General features: G+C 41.4%; 3 protein-coding genes and 1 non-coding gene across 5 annotated transcripts in view; all 4 read left to right on the top strand.

The window, feature by feature from the left end:
* The first annotated feature begins 88 nt into the window (after positions 1–88).
* plaa (phospholipase A2-activating protein) lies at positions 89–7,117 on the top strand. Its single transcript, XM_085400279.1, has 14 exons — positions 89–314; positions 707–900; positions 1,016–1,116; positions 1,223–1,343; positions 1,632–1,799; positions 1,970–2,105; positions 2,309–2,478; positions 2,563–2,714; positions 2,809–3,028; positions 3,160–3,225; positions 3,309–3,380; positions 5,899–6,003; positions 6,157–6,327; positions 6,432–7,117. The coding sequence occupies exons 1-14, from the start codon at positions 166–168 to the stop codon at positions 6,998–7,000; spliced, it is 2,394 nt and encodes a 797-aa protein (XP_085256405.1). The 5' UTR covers positions 89–165; the 3' UTR covers positions 7,001–7,117.
* A 1,040-nt stretch (positions 7,118–8,157) lies between these two features.
* haus6 (HAUS augmin-like complex, subunit 6) lies at positions 8,158–16,165 on the top strand. The gene is made up of 16 exons (XM_085400278.1): positions 8,158–8,631; positions 8,783–8,878; positions 8,980–9,058; positions 9,853–9,985; positions 10,144–10,288; positions 12,011–12,073; positions 12,149–12,209; positions 12,388–12,561; positions 12,863–13,050; positions 13,444–13,573; positions 13,740–13,842; positions 13,934–13,997; positions 14,357–14,501; positions 14,639–14,737; positions 14,895–15,030; positions 15,129–16,165. Exons 1-16 carry the CDS (start codon positions 8,489–8,491, stop codon positions 15,836–15,838), a joined length of 2,469 nt encoding a protein of 822 aa, XP_085256404.1. The 5' UTR covers positions 8,158–8,488; the 3' UTR covers positions 15,839–16,165.
* LOC146675176 (small Cajal body-specific RNA 8) lies at positions 14,055–14,185 on the top strand. Its single transcript, XR_014910876.1, has one exon.
* Positions 16,166–17,485: 1,320 nt separating the features above from the next.
* The window catches only part of dennd4c (DENN/MADD domain containing 4C), a 40,206-nt gene continuing 36,816 nt past the window's right edge, over positions 17,486–20,875 (top strand). For both annotated transcript variants that reach the window (XM_085400277.1, XM_085400276.1), the window contains exons 1-2: positions 17,486–17,588; positions 18,890–19,172. The gene's annotated coding sequence lies outside the window, so the exon portion shown is untranslated. The remainder of the gene's footprint in view (positions 17,589–18,889; positions 19,173–20,875) is intronic.

Here is a 20,875-nt window from a genome sequence, read left to right as displayed (position 1 = left end):
CAATTTATATTCAACACAAATAATTAAACATTAGTTTGAAAGGTGCGCCACTCCTAATAATGACGTAATTCAACTTCCGCTAGCAATAGCGGCTGGTGTTTGTTGACAGCGACGCCGCATAGCTTAACAGTGCCACAGTAGTTTCATTGTGCTGTTGGAGCAAAAATGGCATCATTCAATTCGTACAAACTCAGGTGTTCAATCCCGGGCCACGAGATGGACGTCAGGGGACTCGCCGCTACTGTTTTTCCAGAGGGAGCGTTCGTGTCTGTGTCCAGAGACCGGACCGGAAGAGTCTGGGTACCAAACTCAAGGTAGCTAGCGCTAGCTTGCTGCTCAGAAACTGCTGCCTGGCTACGATTAATTTCAGGGTACAAGTCACTCTGCGCAAAGAGATTGACTTGTCCGGACAAGAAAAGTGTCAAGCCAAATCACGCCTTACTGAATATTTTACTATTTCTGATTTCATATGTATAAAAATGGTTAGTAGCTAAGTTAGCCAAAAAGCACAGTGCTAACGTTTGCTCAAATTAGCTTTGTCATTCATTCAGCTGCAACTGTTCTTTTACGAAACACGAAAGTGAAACAGATTCGGAGTGCTTATTTTTGTTAATTTGCCTATCCTTCTTACAGATTAGAGCCAAAGGGACCTAACTTCTTCCCTCAGTAATCATTGTTAACTTTCGTCTTGTTCTCCCTCTGACAGCTCAGACAAAGGCTTCACAGAGATGCACTCTATGTCTGGACACTCAAATTTTGTATCCTGTGTATGCATCATCGCACCCAGTGAAACATACCCTCGGGGACTTGTTGCTACAGGCGGGAACGATAATAATATTTGTGTTTTCTCACTGGATCGACCGCAGCCCCTCTTCACTCTCAAGGGTCACAAAAATACAGGTGAGTTGTGCTGTCCTCGCTGTTTGGATTTTTGTAGTAGTGAGGATTAACTGGTTGCTGTGTTACTCGTCACAGTGTTTCTGGTTCCTGGCTTTCTAACTTTAAACCTCCACAGTTTGCACTCTGTCGTCTGGGAAGTTTGGGACACTTTTGAGTGGTTCCTGGGACACTACAGCCAAAGTCTGGCTCAATGAGAAGTGCATGATGACCTTGCAGGTACGTGGTCCTCTACGCTTTTCAGCTTGCTTGGATGGTGATTAGTGTCTCCATTGTTTTGAAAAAATTGACAGAACATGTTTTGTGCTTGTTAATTTTGTTTCAGGGCCACACTGCAGCGGTGTGGGCAGTGGCTATTTTACCTGAACAAGGCCTTATGCTGTCGGGATCAGCAGATAAGACCATAAAGCTTTGGAAAGCAGGACGATGTGAGAAGACGTTTACAGGTGAGGATATGCAGGTGTATATTGGACATGGGTTTGTTTTTTTTTGTTTTGTTTTTTAATCTTTTTTGGGGGGGGGGGGGGGGGGGTGCGTGTGTATACAAAAAGTAGACTGGCTGATGAGTAGCATGATTGGTTGTCTGTCTTTGATTACGTGGTTAATAATATAAACCAACAGTATTGTAGGATATGGGACAAAGCCATAACTTTGTCAAAGTAAAAATTTAAATTGGTAGCTGCATATTTTTTAGGGTTAAGTTATGGTTAAAAAAATATTCCCTTCCATTATAGGTCATGAGGACTGTGTGAGAGACCTGGCGGTGATCAGCAACACTGAGTTCTTCTCGTGTAGCAATGACACAAGTATCAGAAGGTGGCTGGTGACAGGCGAATGCGTACAGGTCTACTACAGCCACACCAACTTCATCTACAGCTTAGCTGTCTTCCCCAATAGCCAAGGTTTGTTGATTGTATCAATATTTAAAAACAAGGGATAGAACTGAGAGACTTGAAACCAGCAGTCAGTGATGCTCTTCTGTGGTTTATTCAGCCGGCTTCCATTTTCATACTCTGAGATGGTACCTACTTCCTACACCCTGCCCTCACCCTTTTTTTTTTTTTTCTCTTAGATTTTATAAGCACAGGGGAGGACCGGAGTCTGAGGATATGGAGGCAAGGAGAGTGCTCTCAGACCATCCGCCTGCCTGCTCAGTCTGTGTGGTGCTGCTGTATTTTACCTAATGGTGACATAGTAGTCGGAGCCAGGTAATAGAGCTGCTTTTGGCATGTTAATATGCAGTCAGGTCATAGTGATTTCCTTGATCATGTTACACCATAAATATTTAAAAGCCCATTAAAGACAGTGTTCGCTGTCCTCATTCGTCGCATCTCTCCTGCATTCAAACAAATGTTGAATGAAGCAGTAAGTAGTTCTGTGGCTAAACCAGAAGCTTCTCCTCTGCCCACAGCGATGGCATTATCCGCGTGTTTACGGAAGCTGAGGACCGCATGGCTAGTGCAGAAGACCTGCAGGCCTTTGAGGATGAACTTTCCAAAGCCACTATTGACCCCAAGACCGGGGATCTTGGTGACATCAAACTGGAGGATCTTCCTGGAAGAGAACACCTGAACGAGCCTGGTAATGCAGCAGTCTGCTATTTATTTTGTCATATAAAACGGTGAAGCTGTTCTCTGTGCATCAGGGTGGTTTTGTTTACAACAGGGAATCGCGATGGACAGACACGGTTGATCAAAGATGGACAGAAGGTGGAGGCATATCAGTGGAGCGTCAGTGATGGCCGCTGGATGAAAATTGGAGACGTGGTCGGAGGCTCAAACCAACAGACCTCCAAGAGTGTCATGTATGAAGGAAAGGTGAGGCTACAAGCTCAGAGTTAGTAAGCGGGACGTCGCATATGAGCTGTCATTAATGTCCCCCCTCCCCCCCCCTCCCCCCATCTGCGTGCAGGAGTATGATTACGTGTTCAGCATTGATGTGAATGAGGGAGGGCCATCCATGAAGCTGCCTTACAATGTGACAGACGACCCCTGGCTGACAGCGCACAACTTTCTGCAGAAGAATGACCTCAGCCCCATGTTCCTCGACCAGGTTGCCAATTTTATCATTGAGAACACCAAAGGGCACGTGGTGGGACCAGCCCAGCCCGCTGGTGGTGACCCTTTCACTGGTGAGGTCCAAAAGATGGATACTGCTGCTGGCTTCTTTGCTTTCTTTGCTGTACATTTAGATTAATTTCACTGGAACGATTAAGGGATCTTAGATTGAATGTATAATGTGTTTCGCCTCTTTATTTGACAGGAGGAGCTCGCTATATCCCTGGTTCTTCCAGTGATACTGCAGGATTTGGAGCTGATCCTTTTACAGGTATAGTTTGTTTACTCAGAGGTGTTCATAGTCTGAACTTGACCTGTAAGTGCAGTTTCACAGCTGTGTTTTTTTCTTCACAGGCACTGGTCGCTACATCCCAGGATCAGGCCCAAACCCAGGTGCTCCTGTTGGTGTAGCGGATCCCTTCACAGGTAACTTGGTATCGAAAGGAGCAATTGGGACTTGTGAGATACAAATCCCAGTGGTACCTTTCTATGGAGTTATGAGGCCTTTCTCTCTCTCTCTCTCTTTTTTTTTTTTTTTTTTTGCCTTTAACCAAATGGCTCCAGGACTGCACTAAATTATCGTTTTTTAAGTGTCCAAAACAGCAGTGTTTGTTGTTATAGTCACAGTAAAAATCTTTACTGGGAAAAAGATGGTGGAAGTCCTGAATGAAACTAGCTTTTCAACAAGCTCTAGCGTAAAGAAAAGGGAACTTTGCAGCTGCTCCCATCCACCACTGTTTATCTTACACAGTGAAAAGCTACAGAAGTTAAAATAAAAGTGTGTTTAAGCAGATTAGCTGTTAACTTAATCTGATGTGATGTTTAAATCAAGCAGCTTACTGAAGGCTGTCATCAGCCGTCCTGCTTTCTGTCACAGCAGCTAGCACGCGGCAATCTAAAGTGTACCATTATTTCAAGGCTTTAGTAACATTATTTTGTACATTTAGATTCATATAAAAAGGTTGGCCATTGAATGAATATTGGCATTAATTATTAACATTTACACTAGGGCTGCTCAATTAACGAATTTTAATCACGATTACGATCTGGGCTTTCAACGATCATTAAAAATGACTGACTGATTATTAGCCCCTCCCTCGTGCTTTACTCTCGCGCTGCTCCGTGTGGCAAATCCAGCGCACCGCTCTTTCGAACACGCATCACAAAAATTAAGAGGACCCAAGGGAAGCTCGGAAAGCTAAGCAGAAGTTATTTGGAGAGGAGAGTGACTGCCGTTGGTTGAAAAGAGAGGTAAAAAAAACTTCAGTGGTGTGGAAACATTGTGGGTTTGCGGAGTCAGACGTGGATCAAGTAGACATAGTGTGTAAACTTTGCTACAGTGTCATAGCTGCACCACAGAGCTACACTGCCAAGTTCACTAAACATAGATGTTTACATTTTTCATTTATTTTTTATATTGCAAACATTTGCACTGTTATCAGTATTTGCACAGTATTTTATATTATTTTTTAAAGTCATTATTCAATACATTGTTATTGTTAACCCTTTAAATCCCTGTAGAACCATAACCGCGTAAGCTAGCGCAATAATTTATTTTGCATATGAAACCAGAGGAGTTGTACTTACATCTTATGCCATCAGCTTGTCCTAGGTCACAGTTTCCTTCCACATATAACTTTGCAAAAATTGCATAAAAAGCGCTTGCAGGAACAAAAACATAATATTCCAGCTGTTCGTAACACTTCCCACAATGATAAAGATGTCAATGCGAACTATCGCATGTCCGCCATTTCCTGTCCGAAACCGGAAGTGACGTCATTTTTGCGGAAAATGTAGTTTTTTACTTTTACCTTAAAAGCCTATACTGGTGTTTTTATAAGTCATGTTTGACTCTATACTTTTCTGAATAGTTTCTGGGATGCTTAGAATTCGAATTGCACTGCTGGAAATAGTTTATTTTGATGCACCTGCTGTTTTCTTTGCAAATTTGCATCATAGGATTGTTTTTTGTTTTTCCTGCAGTATATAAAAATTGCTATATCTCCAAAATAAATCTATGAAGACACTCAAAATAAATTTTCTGTGGTGGGAAACTATTTTTTTGCAACTTTTTTGTATTTAAAGTTTTGAGGGATAAACCTCTTAAATTTCCCCAAATATGAAATAAATAAATAAATAAATAAATAAATAAATAAATAAATATATATATATATATATATATATATATATATATATATATATATATATATATATATATATTAAAAAAACAAAAACGATTGTCAATTTTTTTTGTAGTTTATTGCACTTTTTTGCAATTGATGTAATTACTATGGATTTAATGCATACATATTATTAAAATATGGGCTACAACAGTTGTATTGATGTATAGCAACTTGAAATGCTCCCAAAAATGGCACTACAGCATGTAAAAAAATAAATAAATAAATAAAAATATAAGCTCTGGCGGACTTGGTTCTATGGTAGGTCTTAAAGGGTTAAATAAATATCGTCAAATAATCGAGATCTCAATTTCAGTGAAAATAATCGTGATTATCATTTTTGCCATAATCGAGCAGCCCTAATTTACACCATCATAGCATTTATTTTCTGCAGTAGGAAACGTTGCATCAAAGCACAGAGCAGACCTCTGAGAATGCTGACATGCTCGCTTTTCTTCTTTGCAGCTGGCACATTCTTCTTTAAAGACTCACACACACTCATTCATTCACAAGCAATTTAAACACATACACGGGAACACACAGCATGCTTGCCTCATTCATGAGATGAGGCAATAGTGTCAAACTTTTTTTGTTTGCCTCCTGCTGATGTTAGAAAGTCTTCTAAGAAGTTAATGCTCTCTCTCTTTTTGCCTGAGTTTAGGTTGCATGTATAACTTATTAATAGTATACTTGTCATTGTTTTAGTTTTTTTTTTTTTTTTTGCATTTAATATTATTTTTCCTTTCTGTCTCCCTGCTTTGCAGGAGGTGGTGCATACTCCTCAGCAGCCTTGAGACAAACAACCAACATCTACTTTCCTAAGACTGATGGTGTGACCTTTGAGCAAGCCAACAGCTCTCAGATCATTGGTAAGCATTTCAGTGTGATTTGTTAACTCTCGCTGAATAACTTGTGCTTTAAAGTGGGTGATATTTGGAGCCTTCATATATTTTAAGAATGTTTATTTTATTCTTGTCCATAACGTAGTGTAAGAAAATGTGTTTTCCACCTGTCCTTAACAGCTAAGTTGAAGGAGCTAAATGGAGGTGCCCCTCAGGAGCACAAGCTCTCTGAAGAAGTTCTGGAAAGCCTTGAGAGGCTTTTGTTTTCTGTGTGTGGACTCAACTCCTCTGAGCCTGCTCCGACCATCCAACAGATCAACCTGCTTTGGAAGGCTTCTCACTGGCCTGAAGGTAATAAAAAAGTATCCCATCCCAATTCATGTGTGTTTTAATGCTTTTTAGCTAATTTCTCTTCACTAATAAGACCCTCCCCAATCTTTCTTCATGTTTTGTAGATATTGTGTTTCCTGTCCTGGACATTATGAGGCTGGCAGTGCGCCACCCGCAGGTTAATGAGAGCCTTTGTGGAGAGGCAGAGGGTGTACAACTGTGCAACCACCTCCTGAACCTAATGAGGCCCGAGGGGCGTCCTGCCAACCAGATGCTGGCACTGCGGACTCTGTGTAATTGCTTCAGTGGCAGGCATGGCCGAGCCCTCCTCATGGCCCAGCGTGAAACGGTGCTATCACGTGCTGCTGACCTGGCCACCGTCTGCAATAAGAACATCCATATTGCCCTGGCCACTCTGGTGCTTAACTACGCTGGCTGTCTCCATCTCCAGCCTGACCTTGAGGCCAAGGCCCAGTGCCTATCTGTGGCCAGTAGAGCCCTGGAGACAGTACAAGACAAGGAGGCTGTATTTAGGCTGCTGGTAGCCTTGGGAACCACAGTGGCCTCAGATCAAACAGCCCAGGATCTGGCTCGCTCGTTGGGAGTCAGCTCTCAGATTTCCAAGTACTCATCAGTGTCTGATCCATCGAAGGTGGGAGAGTGTTGCCAGCTGCTTTTAAAAGAACTACAATGATATGAATGATTTAGACAAAAAAAGAGCACTTGTTTCTATTACTCTGTTCTACTTAACCAGTTGTGGTGGAGATCTAAATAATTGTATGTTCCACAATAAAAGAAGGACAAGTGAAAATTTGCCATACGCTGACTCTGTTTTTATTACTGCAACACCTCTCCAAAGCCTTTTGACTGATTTATTTTTTAAAGTATGTGGTTAACAGTGTATGACTGATTTACACTGTAGAAAACAGTTTGCTGTGTAAAGTTACATCTCGATTGATCCATTTTCTGCTTCTTATCTGAGTCTAAGCAGACATATCCAGGCCTCCCTGTCCGCGGTGTCTCAACTGACTCAAAAGCTGTGACAGATAATGTGACGTGATGTCATTGTGTCCAATAAAAGAGCAAAAGCATTTATTTGAAGCTAACAGGACTGAATAAAGTTACGCAACAAAAAGCCATGAAATGTCAATAGTGTTGTCACGTTTGCACTCAGGAGCACTTAAATATCTTATTTAAAAAACAACAAAAGTTTTTTATATCAGGAAACACTGATGACCCAACCACATCCAGTGGGTGCCTTGCAACACACACAAAAGACCTGCCAGTCCTGCAACCAAATACTTCAGCTTTTTCCAGGATAACATCAAGCTCTTCAAGCTGGAGAAATATGCTGGGTTTGCTGCAAGACCTCATCCTGTTTGAACAAGACAAACAGAACTAAGGGCAGAGTTAGGTGAAGCACTTGTGGATGTTATGATTGCTGGACTTTGACCTGTGTACAATCCTAATAACCCAAGCAACTATGGGTAAAATACGGGATTTCTAGTATACTTAAGCTATAAGCTGCTTTTTAGGTGGAAGACTTAGCTGGTAATATCACACGTGGTTTTCTAGAAACACTGTCTTCCCAGTGAAATCTAAACCAGTAATAGCTTAGGAAATTTTTAGAGCATAGTACAGCTGCTCTGGCCAAAGTCCAATAAAACTTTGTATCTGTCAGGGCTACGCCTTTATATGTCAAATTTACCTTCGACAAAAACTGCAAAAAATATAGTTACTTATAGTGAAAAATACAATAAGAAGAAGCACGTTAAAATAGTGAGTTTTTTTTGTTTTTTAAATTTCCAATGGGAATCCCGTGCGTCGCTACCTTCGCTAACCGGAAGTAATTTAAAACATCCGGGTAATCTTTAGAAAAATTGGCGGTTTGTGTCCTTGCGTTACCTTTTTTTGTTTTCCAGTTCTCAGTGGACTATGAAATGTGTGAAATGTATATTAACAAACGTCAACGTGGATTTAACGTCAGCGGCAGCCTCTCTTATAATGTAACTGTTTCCTGGCAGTGTTTGTTATTGTGAATGGGCCTTGTTGGCGTAAGTTAGCGAAGAGTAAACGTCGTTGCTAGCAGGGAGGCTAGCGGACTAGCGGTTTTCTGTTTGCCAGTCTGGAGCTTTGAATTCGCCTCCGGACACAATCACGGTGCTTCTTACTCCTCTGAATAATGGCCAATCCGGCACTATTGCAGAAGAAGAATGGACAGTATTTGTGGTTCTCTCTTCTTGGGCTGGGATTTCAACCGGACGTTGCAGTGTCGTCAATCGCTGGCAAAACCAATATTAATGCTAAACACATCATCATGGGGCCGTGAGTTTGCTTTTCATGTCTTTATGAATAATACTAGCTATTTCTTACTGTGCGAAATGTCGCTACTTTAACTTTGCCTTGAATGTACGTTGCCATTCACTCTCCCTGGAGCGTAAGCGTTTCCTGCTAAGTTTAGTTTTATGTCCCACAGGAACATATTTGACAAACCCAACAAAGATGCTTTTTACATAGTGACCCATTTCCTGCTGGAGAAACTCAACCGGACACGGTTTCATGAGGCATATAGGTAAAGACAATTATAACCAGTCTTGTATGCTCAGATAGATGATTCATTGTCTTCGCCAGTATTTGTTTTTAATCTCTTCTCATTTATCCTTGGGTTTTCAGGCACTGCTGGCCTGTTTTAAACCCAAAAGCAGACGCCGAGTTCCGCAAAGTTACCTGCGCTTGGCTGCGAGAAATCATGGTGAGAATCAAAAGAATAAAAGAAATTGTACGAAAGTTTAAGACTGAATTAAACAGACAGGGCACTTCTTTAAGATTTGCATTGTGCTACATTTATGTTAATCGTTGCAGACGAATAAGGCGTTTATTCAAGTGCATCTCCTTGAAGCAAAGTACAATGTTTTATTTCATTCATTGTTCCTGCATGATGGATGGGAATAAAACTCAAAGTAAAGAGCTATGAGATCCCTCTCTTATTCCCCCCTGATTTTAGAGTAAGCACAGGTATTTTCACTTGAGAAAAATGACTGTGTGTGTGTGAATAATATATCATTTGATTAGTATGTTGACCCATTTTCTTGAAGCTTTCATTACTCACTATGTTTGCTAGACACCTATTTTTGGCCAAATGGAGTTGCCTTGGTGTTTACAGACTCTGTGTGTGCTGTATGGATACGCAGATGTGCGGGATAGGGTCGCTTTTATTGATGTTGAAGATTCACATTAGCATTGTGAAGTCCACAAACTTCACACTGTGCTGTGCGAGAACAGTTGCAATTGGCACTTGCAGACACATCATTGGATGCTAATTCTGGGAGCGCTTGATTTGCTTTGCGTTCTATTGACAGAACATGCATTTTGAAAATTTCTAATGGGGAATTTCTTGAAAAGCCAAAGTTTTGTTCAAGATTACAATTTGATTAATTTTGTGGGTCGTATAGTAATCTATAATGAAACCTTTTTATTAGCAAAAACAGTTTGTATTTAGGTCGCTGACAGCCATCTGTTTTTGTTTTTTTTTTTGACGATGTGCAGGAAGAAACTGCAAATACTGGATCCAGAGTGGTGGCATCATTGTTTCTCTCGCCTGGAGGCCCCAAGTTTGTCAGCTTGATGCTTCATTTGGCCAAGCATGTCATGCTGCAGGAAATGAAGACCTTTGCTACAGGTAGGTCTTGTGTAGCCTCTCGAATCTACAATCCCTAAAGTTTAAAGTGACAGAATTAAACATGACTTCTGTTCTCCTATTAATCTCATCTGCCATGGACCTGGCTTGCAAAGATGCCAACCAAATGATGACGTGATCTTGAACATTATTGTTGTCAGATGGCAGCTGGGTACCTGAGGCGGCGGCAATGCCGGCTTCGACGTCGAACTTGGCAATTAAGAGGTTCAATCTGGTCCGTGCCAGATTTTTGAAAACTGCAGTGGAACAGGATCGTTTTCTCCATGAATACCAGAGACGGGCCCAGTAAGTGCACTTTTGGTTTAAGCAGCTTTACAGAGTTGTAAAGTATATATATTTTGAAATGTCACCAAACTAAGAAGTTTTAGCTTTTTACCAAAATAAAATAATCAGGACTTGTATATAATTAAGAAAGGAAAAAAATGTGTGACTTAATTTATTCAAGTCTATGGGTTTGTTTTTCAAATGCCAAAAAATATACATGCTGCCATTTTTATGCCCCGGTGGGTATTGAAGTGAAAGGGGTCGTGGAAGACCTAAAATATAACCTTTAACATAATGGTAAACACAATAAGACAGAACAAAATGACTACATCAGGTAATAATTGCTCAGAACAGAGTACAGTTAAAATAGTAACAAGTTAAACAGTTCAATTACTAAAACTTGCTGTGAAATACAATAAAGTGCTTACTAAGTAAATGCCTAACAAATAAATTCAGGTATTGTGGTGTGAGGATTCCTGTATCAGGCTTTGTTGAAGCAGAACAGAAGATGTTAGAGAAGTACAAGGTATCAAGAAAAATGTAATAAATGTTTACTTAGTATAATGATATAAATGTACAGAAAATAAACTTCCTGTCACTTTAAATTATTTAAATTAGTATTAAATTGCAAATTGTACTAAACTAGTAAAGTCAAATAAATCTTAGTACTCCGTTTCACTGCTCTATCCAAGGATGTTTTGTCATTTCCTTATTCTATTCACTGCAGTACTAAAATACAGCTGACATTTTTCCCACACTAATTTCCAAACCTAACGAGCTTGGAAAGAAAAGCAACTGGATTTCTTAAAGTTTCTTGAAGACGTTGCACCTTTCGCTGAAGAAGCTTCTTGGAGCTTCTTCAGCTCTAAGAACAAATGTTGGAGAGTAACAAAGCAAAAAATAAACACAGTGAGTGGATTGAAAGAGGAGTGAAAGAAGCGATCTATCCCCATTGTAAACGACCATCTTTGAACAGAGGTGGTGGCTTACGACACCAATTGTCTGCCATCTATAATCCAGTTTTGGGATCTCTTCTCGGATGCCTTAACGCCCACTCACATCCTGGGTAATTTGATCTCAGTAAATCACATGATGGGGTGGGGCAAGGTCTCACAATGGGAAACCCGAAACTTTGGCTGATTGTGACCCACACCCGTTTTCACACCTTTGCTCATATGATTAGGCAGATGATCAATACTGGCATCAACAACCCTCTTAGGGACACTGTGACTCTCAGGTGCTCTTAGAACAGAAGAAGCTTCTGGGATGAGAAGCCTTCAAGAACCTTAAAGAAGTCCAGACGCTTTTCTTTCCAAGCTCCTTAGATTACCATGACCTGTAAGACTGAGAACCTTCACAGACAAACCTGTAAGACACAGCATTTTACTTTTAGTCTTTGTTCATTGTGTTATTTCTATTATTTTACTTGCTTCCTCTATTCTTATGTGGGTATAAATTTATGGCTGATGCTATGTATTTGTTTGTGCTTCACTTCCCTTCTGTGTGAAAGATATTTTGTAAACGACAGGCTCACTTCCGCCGAGTGTCTCAGTAACCTGTGAATGGAGGCACAGTACATCACTTCAAATGATGTGTTTCAACTCTGCTTCCTGAGCTCTGATATAGCAATGTATCCGCTGTGACTACAGCTTTGTTATGCTGAAGGTTTGAATGTAGAAATGGAAGTTAGCTTCTGCTACTTTAAAGTTGTTTTAAGTCTCTTTTTGTTTCTCTCTTGTGAAGACTTTTGGTGAAGTCTATGAGGGACATCAAAGCAGAAGGTGTCAAGTATGATGAGCTGCTTAAGTATGTATAATTTCTCTCTCAATATGCCAGATTTAATTTAAGACCCATTGAAGTAATGGAGCTGTGTCCTTTCAGGCGCTACAGCAATGATTGCACTCAGGAGAAAGGAACTTCTACAGCTGAGAAGCTCAAAAAAGTACGTAATGTTAACTTTTCAAAACGCTGGAGAGTCTTTGTACTATTTATTTAAGGAGCAACTGTGATGTGACAGTCTGTTTTCTAAATGCATTCATGTTATTTTCAGATGAGTAGAGACTCGTGTGCCGAGGTGTCTGTTTTTCTAAGTGCTCACAGATGTTCTCTGTTATCCTAAGGTGCGCTCCCTGTGGTCGGCCATTGATGGAATGTTGTCGGCCATCAAAGAGGAGCAAAGTGCTGTGGAGAGTGTCCTGAAAGGAGACGTAGATCAATACACCCTTGATGGGACTGATCAAGTTCTTAAAATTCCCCGCTGTCTGCTGGAGAGAATTGAACAGCTCCCACATCAGGTGAGTGAGAAGAGATGGATGGACTCTGGTTATTGCTTAAATACAACAGGGAAACTTCTTTGAAATCTTGTCTGTGCTTTTTCTTTTTCCCTTAACTAAAACTATACACTGTATTTGTCCCTTATGATTGATGATGATTAGGCATTTCGTGAGCGCACACAAAGCTACTGTCTCGAAACACTCGAGACAGCAGCTACAGAAGATGTGGAACATCTTTCAGGGCTAATATTGGTAGATTTGTGTTTCATGTATACTTTTATTTATATAATTTTTTTACATTTATTTTTTATTTTAAATCCAGTTAAGTTCTGGGAATGTGTATGAAGCCAACCAGCTGAACCTCCTCTGTGTGATGGAGCTGATGACCCACGCGGCGCAGCTCTTAAAGGAGGAACGTTGTCGGGTCTCTCACGCCCCTGTGCCCCAGCTCAACCTGCAGGAGATGTCTCGCCAGATGGCCCGTACGCTGCAGGACCTCCACCTCATCAGGTACCCATTAAGCTGTACTCGCTTGATAGTGCACACTTCTACCTGAGCTGATTAATTCCCCTTTGTTCTTCTTCCTCCTGCTGTTCCCTTTAGGGGTCGTCATAGGGGGTCATCTACCTCCATGTCACCCTATCCCTAGCATCTTCTTCTGTCACACCAACCCTCTGCATGTCCTCCTTCACGACACCAATCTTCCCATTTTTCTCCTTCCTGGCAGCTCCATATTCAACCTGATATTTCCACTATTCCTCCTGTTGCACCCGCATTATCTGTAAATCCAAGTTTCTGGATGCTTGTCGTTTGGAAAATGCTGCGTTAATAGATTTGTGGTAATAACTGTTAACATTTCTTCTTTTAATAACTACAAATGTGTCCTTTAATCTCAACTCCCAGGCAGAAGATTTCTAAGGAAAAAATCCCTGAAGTCAGGAGTGCCATTCAGGATTTGGAGGCAGAGTGGGACAAGAAGTGGATGGACACTCTGAAAGAAACACCCCTAGTCTCTTTTCTGAATGAAGATCCTGTGAGTGGTTGCTTGATTTTTTTTGTTTTTTTATTTTTATATATACATGCATCACACCACACAGGCACTTCTTTTAAATTAAGTTATTGTACTGTGAAAAATGACACGAAGACATTCTATTGTTAATGTTGCTTGGAGCTTATGTGCCCGCCCACTTCCTCCTCAGGCTCTTGGCTTCCTCTCACCAATGGCTCCACTGTCTTTTGAGCCGGCGGCTGAAGCGAGTTATAAAAGCAGTGTGTTCTCCCAGTACCCTGCTAAACTTCTTGGTGAGCGGAATCGGATTATAATAAAGTTTTTATGAAGGTGTAACGTTTAAATTTTGTTTTTAATTAGCATTTATTTGTTTTCCCCCCTCAGAGGAGAAGCACTTGGAGAGAGGATCACAGGATGACGTCAAGATAAATTTTTCCAACCTTAAAAGGTAATATTATCAGGGATATTTGAACTTCATGACAGCATTATTCCTTTTGCTTTCTGCTGGGAGGCAGATACCTGGGCAGTCCTGAGCAGTGCTCTGCCTGTCACCAGTCCTCCCTAGAACATCCCTGCTCTCTGATGACCGCGGCGAATTGAGAGAAATCGCCACGGACAGATACGGAGCAGACACTTTATTTCTGTATAAATATGATGATAGAACAGCATGACGTGAATGAGCTTAACCTTGTTAACCTGGAGCATGTAGTGAAGTACCTACCTATACCACAAATTGATTACTTTTATATCAAAAGATGTGATGCGCAAATGTGTTTGGAATAATTAAGCACTTTCTTATCTAAACAGCACTTTACCGGTGACAGTCGAGAGGCCCGAAAGTCCTGTTGTCAAGACTGAAATGACACGAGCGAATACCTCTCTGGACTGGCTTTTTGACACGCCCCCATCTCCTCCTCCTCCTCAAGGAGCTGCACCACGATCATCACCTCAGGCAAGTGTCATATTTCACATTTTCTCTGTTTTCAAAGTTAGTTTCATATTTACTGAATTCTGTTCTTGAAACAATGGTACACTTGTTCCACTAATGTTTAAATAAATGAATACATAAAATCAATGTTTGTGCATCAGGTGAGTGTGAGGAAGATGAGCCATACTGATTGGAAGGTGACTCCCTTGAGGACAAAGACTCAGATATTAAACATGGAATATGACAACCTTGCTGATCAGGTATTTTAAAGATTCTCAACTAAACTACTGAAATCTGTAGTAAATGCTGTATAACTGAGAATTTCATGAGGGTTCATACGTCTAAAAAGGGGCATAGCGATTGTTGAAAACAAGATTTTCTGATTCATTGTTGACATTTGTGTGCACGTGGTGTTAGTTTGCAGATGCTGTAACTACAGCCGCTCCTTCAGAGGGCAGGGTTAAAGGTTTGGAGCTGGAGGCTCTTCTCAGCAGTCTTCAAAGAGATCCCTTCTCTGCTCGTAAGCAGCTGCCACGTACCCCTGAAAGCTTGAGTAAGTGCTAAAATATAGGACCTGACATTCAAAAGCTTCCCTTAATGTGTTCCTTTACCTAATAAAATGGCTTTTGTCCTGGCTATTTCTTCCCAAAGTTATGGATGTCAAAAGCTCCTGGCGTAAGGCAGTCGAGGAAGACAAAGTGAAAAAAAATCAGCCTCCTGCTGAGTTTAATGACAGCATAATAGAGCAACTCACCCCGGTCAGTGAGCACCACGATGGGTCGCCAAGCTCAGAGTCCCCAGGTTCCGACACGACCACCCAGACTGTCCCATCGGCTGTCAGGAGCCACAGCAGCCCTCCAGTCTGCCAGCAGGGGGCCTTGCCCAAGTCCATTCTTGCATGGGACACCTTCATCACAGAGGCCCACGACAGCCCAGGTGGAACAGGCAGCAGTGTGGTCCACTTCAGCCTCGACCAAGAAACTCTGCCAGAAATTCCAGGGTGCGACAGTCTGCTCAGCCTCGATGACGAAGAGATGAAAAGCGAAGACGATGACGAGCAACTGATTCCCTTACTGAAGCTCGAAGTGAAGCAGCCACCGTTAAACTGCCATCAGCATGAAGCAAGAAATGACGGCTTTTTGATGGAGGGCACGAGGACGCCCGAGTGCCTTCTGTCAGATTACACGGTTTCTGGTTTGGACAGAGACTGGTCGGAGGAGCCAGCATCATCAAAGGAAGCCACAGATACGATTTTTTCACTCGATCTAGATGCACTGAAGACCCCTTCACCTCTAAAGAAGCAGGAGTACAGGCTTCCCGAGCTGATCACATTCTCCCCAATGGATGACATGAAGTGTTAGGAAGTGTCCAAGTGTCCAGTCTTCAGCCTCCTGTTTTGGGTTTTTTTTGTTTTTTTGTTTTTTTTTAAGTAACAAATATGAGCATGTATATATTTTTTTGTTTGTTTGTTGTGTCTGTCTGTAAATCGAGATTTTTGACTAGAGTGTATTATGCCTCCCAGCAATTTACAGTGCACCACTGGCTCAGTTTCTAACATGATGGAAATAAAGAATTCTCTCAAAGTGTTACTTCTCCAATAATCACTCGAAGAATTCCTTGTTTTAGTGATGTTTAAGTTTTTCCTGTTAATTGTGATGCATGGAAGGTATAAAATGAATTGATATGAAGCTACTAGTGTTTTGTTTTTCTTCGTTTTTGTTTTGTCTTTTTTTTTTTTTAATAGGTGTGACTTGCAGCAATTTAAGATGGGGGCGTCAAATTAAACGTGAAGCAAAGCACTGGTAAAACCGAGAAAAGGGAAGTCGGCGTGTTACTCCTTCACAATAAAAAGTTCAGCGTATGGGCACAAACATTTGACTTGAGTGGTGCTGTGTAAAATACATGAAATCCTGAATGAAACGAATTTGCCTTCATTTCCCACTAAGTTTTTTTCTCCCCTTCTATAAAGTGGGGAAGTCTATATAGAAATATGGGCATTTAGTCCCCTCCCATCCAGATGTGCTGTTTGCAGTGGGAAGCTTAAGACTGGTAACTGGATCGAAATTACTAGAGGAATGAAACTTTTTCTTTTTCCCCCAGATGGATTTGTTTAATTTAATGAAATGAAAACAATTTAGAGACAAACTATAATCTGGGATTTAAAAAATTCTTTAAAAAGATATGGGTGGGTCATTACTCAGACTTGTTTTGCACCGAAGGGACAAGTGAGGTGAAACCATACAAACACCTAGATCCTCCCATTTGTATATATTGATTTACATATTAGTGTTGCATGACAATATATTTCGGCTGCATCTGGAATTTTATAGAAGTGAAGCTGGTTGGACTATATAGCTGGAATTTCAGACTCACTTTATATTGTGGGCCTACTTTGATCTTAAGTGGATCTTAAACTGCCCTTTCAGTCAGTGTAAAGACATTTACCTAAACATTTGATCCCTGAGATGTCATAATGTTATAAAAGAAGTCCAGTAACAGTACATCTCAGTTTCTTTACATGATAAATGAGTAAAATTTAACTGCCCAGACAGTCATGTATTTATAAAAACAATGTTTTTGTTAATTTACAGGTTTAACAAACGGGTTGTTTTTAATGTGGACCTATCATAATAAAAAACAGAAATTTCTGTTGTAGCTAGTAGAAAAACTGGAGCTTTTCTGTTATTCAATTGTTGATCTATTACATAACTACGTTAATGCGATATCAGTGGCAAATAAGGTGGAGTCTTTATCGATAAGAAAAGCTGCAAAACCCACGACAATGCAGCTAGCAGTTCAAAATCTATCACATTTTCCAAAGTCTTCCAGGGGGCCGGTTGGATTCTTTGCCCTCCACCTTATGTCCCCCCCCCCCCCCCCCCCAATTGACAGAATATTAACTTATATAAAATACACACATGCAGCGTGAATTGCATCAAAAAGTTGAAAATCATTTCAAAGTCTTTTACTTTGAAAGGATTCACCAGAAGCGGCTCCTTGTTCGCGAGCGCGCTTGCTCGCGCTGTCAGTTGCAGCGGTGGTTTGTTAGCAGCGTTTCCTTTTCTCTGGGCGGTTCCAGTCTGAGAGAGAGAGAGCGAGAGAGAGCGAGAGGTTCTAGTGATGGGATTTCCGGCTCTTTTTAGAGATCCGGCTCTTTCGGTTCGGCTCACTAAAAAGAGCCGGCTCTTTCGGCTCCGAACCGGCTCTTCAGGTTGTTTTGTTGCTTTAATTAATTTATTATTAACAATAATATAAAATTATGCACAAAAGGAATTACTAACGTAAAAACAAGTGGTTTTATTTATATATGTTTATATATAAATATATGCGGTGGCCCCTAGAGACAAAACACGTACAAACTCCAAAACACATTTCTAGCATGAACTGAACTTCCAAAGCAGAGCTACTAGATCACTTAAATTACACAATTGAAAGCATGTGTGTATTGTTTGTGTATTTATACACAGGCACTCATATATATATTCAAATAATTTTAAAAAAAGTTAATTTACCTGTTATTACCACACACCAAATCCGGTCATTGGTACTTGCTGGCTTGTGTAGCCACAAGATAACAAAGGCTCAACACTGCGCCCAGCATCCTGGAGCACTTCTGTTGTTCTTTTGTACGTGTTTTGAGTTTTTATGTGCTTCTGAGTTTTTATATGCTTCTGAGTTTTTACGTGCTTCGGAGTTTGTACGTGTTTTTACGTGTTTTGGAGTTTGTACGTGTTTTTACGTGTTTTGGAGTTTGTACATGCTTCAGAGTTCGTACGTGATTTGAAGTTTGTATGTGCTTTGTCTCTAGGGGCCACCGTAAATATACTTTTATTTATTCACTCCACATAAAATGTAATAAATAAATCATCTAATACAAAAATCAACTATTCACATTTCAAGTTTTAACTATTTACATTTTCAGCTTTTTCCTTTCACAAATTTAAAGTGAAAAGAACACAAAACACTGCAAACCACAACACAATTAAATATAAATTATAATATGAAAACTAAAAGAACATGCATATTCTCTGTCATATGGACCTGCATGAATAAACTTTCTCAATCCTTTATCATCTGCAACCGAAAATAGTTGTGGATGATTACTATACCTTTCTAATGTTGTTGTCCCTGCCTCTCTTTCTCTCTCTCTGGCTCTGTTCCTGTGCTACTGAGTGTAACTACCGCCCCTCCCCCCTCTGCCCAGCGTAAAGCACAAGGCTCGCGTGCAGAGTGAAGCGGAAAAAAAGTGCGAGAGAGAGGCTGAGAGAAAGAAAAAAAAAAAAAAACCCACGTGACGGCTCGCGATAAGGAGCCGGCTCGCGTCGTTCACGTCAAAGAGCCGGCTCGCGTCGTTCACGTCAAAGAGCCGGCTCTAAGAGCCATTTCGTTCGCGAACGACCCATCACTAAGAGGTTCAGAGGAAAGCTCTAACTCTATCAGCCCAGACACAAACATGGCGCCTGCCTCCGCCGACAACTTCAGATGAAAGTGTGGCGAAGAAGTAACTAGCAAAGTACAAAGGAGTATTTCCGAGTGGCGTTTTCACCCTTCTTTTTAACTTGCCGTTCTGGTTTGACCAGTTTTTTTGTTTTTGCTTTGCACAAATAAGTCTGCGGGGTACTTCGAGGAGGTAAAACAAGCAAGTTGCCTACATGTCAACATTGTCTCTGTTTCTCACTGCGGTGTAAACAGCTGGTAAGTACTCGTGTTTTGTTCCGTGGAGATAACCGTTAGGGATCGCGGCATGTTGTGGAAATGAGAGGGAGTGGATGAAGTGCATTAGGTTAACTTTCGCTGTGTGTGAGTGCGCTCAGCCGCTGTAAATGCATTTTCCTGGTGTTGCGCTGCTGCACTTTCAGCGTGTTATCCAACCACGGAAAGAGAGAGAGAGAGCCACGTATGAGCGCTCGGGGTGATCATGGGAGGAAATTTCTTTTGTTATACCCACGACGAGGTGTATTTCCTGCATCAAAGTTGACCTACTTAAGGTTGGGATGCAACAGTTGGGAACATAACACCCCTCTCCTCCGCCGCCTCCTCTTGCTGCTCCTGCTCGCCTCTCCTCCCCGGGCCCTCCCTGTCGCCAGATAATCAGACTCAGCTCTCCTGGAGTCTGTCTACCCTTGCAGGTGTCTGCTCCCAGAAACAAACCCAACTTCCTGCGTGGGATCAAAATGTGTGTTGGGGTTTAAAGCTCAATTTTAGCAGGACCTTCTTGTCATGCAGTCAGCGCCGTGTTCGTGTAGAGGATCAACTGGTCTGACTTCTTTGTGAGTTTGCTTTTCATCCTTTTCCTAGCCGTGTATGATGTGGCACTATGCAGCGCCAAGGTGCTCACATATCTATGCCTCAGCACTTGACTGCTTGCCAGTCAGCAGCAGTCTAACCCCTGAGGTTAGCAGAGTGCTCCCTCTGCTCCGTGCTCCCATCACAGCTGTGGTGAATCATGACTGGCATGTGATATTTCTGCTCCGATGGTACAAGTTCCAGCAGAGCTAAGCTTGGCACTTCCTCTTCTGTTGTGCTCAAAGTATTCATAATTTCAATTAGGTGTTTTACCAACTGAGCTGGCTGCAGGAATGCTGTGTAATGACAGGATAATCGAGGCACGCGGAGTGTGAAAAACATGGAAATTGCTCTGGCAGAATCCACTGAGCCGTTGCCACGTGGAAACAAAATAAAATAAACCCTCTTCCTTGACCTTGGCTTGCCCTGACAGGCGCTGGGAAAGAGGAGTGGAGCAAACGTTTCCTCCCACTATAACCTCTACAATACTGCAGGTATAAAGTGGGTCATGGCTGCGCGGTGGCTTTGTGTACATTGAACTTGCACTTTGTGGCCTTCCAAAGGCTCTGTCAGGTGACTGGGGGGAAGGAGGTGGATTGGCTCAAAGGAGCAGCAGCAACAGGCAGTATTTATTCAGTGGGAGAGTGATATGTTGAGATACGTTAGAGCGTACCCGTGTGATCTGCTTCATTCTTTCATTCACAGTTGTGTTCACTCTACCTCACCCGGCAAATAGCACGGTGGAGCTACCTTTATCCCCCCTTCAGCCTCCACTTGAGTTGACACTTTCAGGTTGATTTATCACCCACACTTTCACTGTCAGTTTTCTCAGAGTTTGAAGAGCTTATTGGAAAATTATTAATAATTTTCCAGGAGTCCCAACATCAACTGACACTTTCATGTCAATGAATGATTCGTTCTATAAATGAAAGTTCAACTTGTTTGAGTCACATTGTTTTGACAGTGTTAACCACCCCTGCTTGCTTTAACTCCTTCCATCAAATTATACCACCCAGCATGGCATGCTCACCTTTTGAAGACAGACTAACGACTTAGAACCCTAGTTGTTGTTTTTTTTTAAATAAACTCAGTTAGCTAACATTTTCTTTTTA

The sequence above is a fragment of the Rhamphochromis longiceps genome, linkage group LG3, assembly GCF_057381845.1.
Source record: "Rhamphochromis longiceps isolate RC_006_pf linkage group LG3, R_longiceps_female_GT1.1, whole genome shotgun sequence".
NCBI lineage: Eukaryota > Metazoa > Chordata > Actinopteri > Cichliformes > Cichlidae > Rhamphochromis > Rhamphochromis longiceps.
The sequence above is the reverse complement of the archived record's forward strand: the minus strand, read 5'-3'. Positions and strand labels throughout refer to the sequence as shown.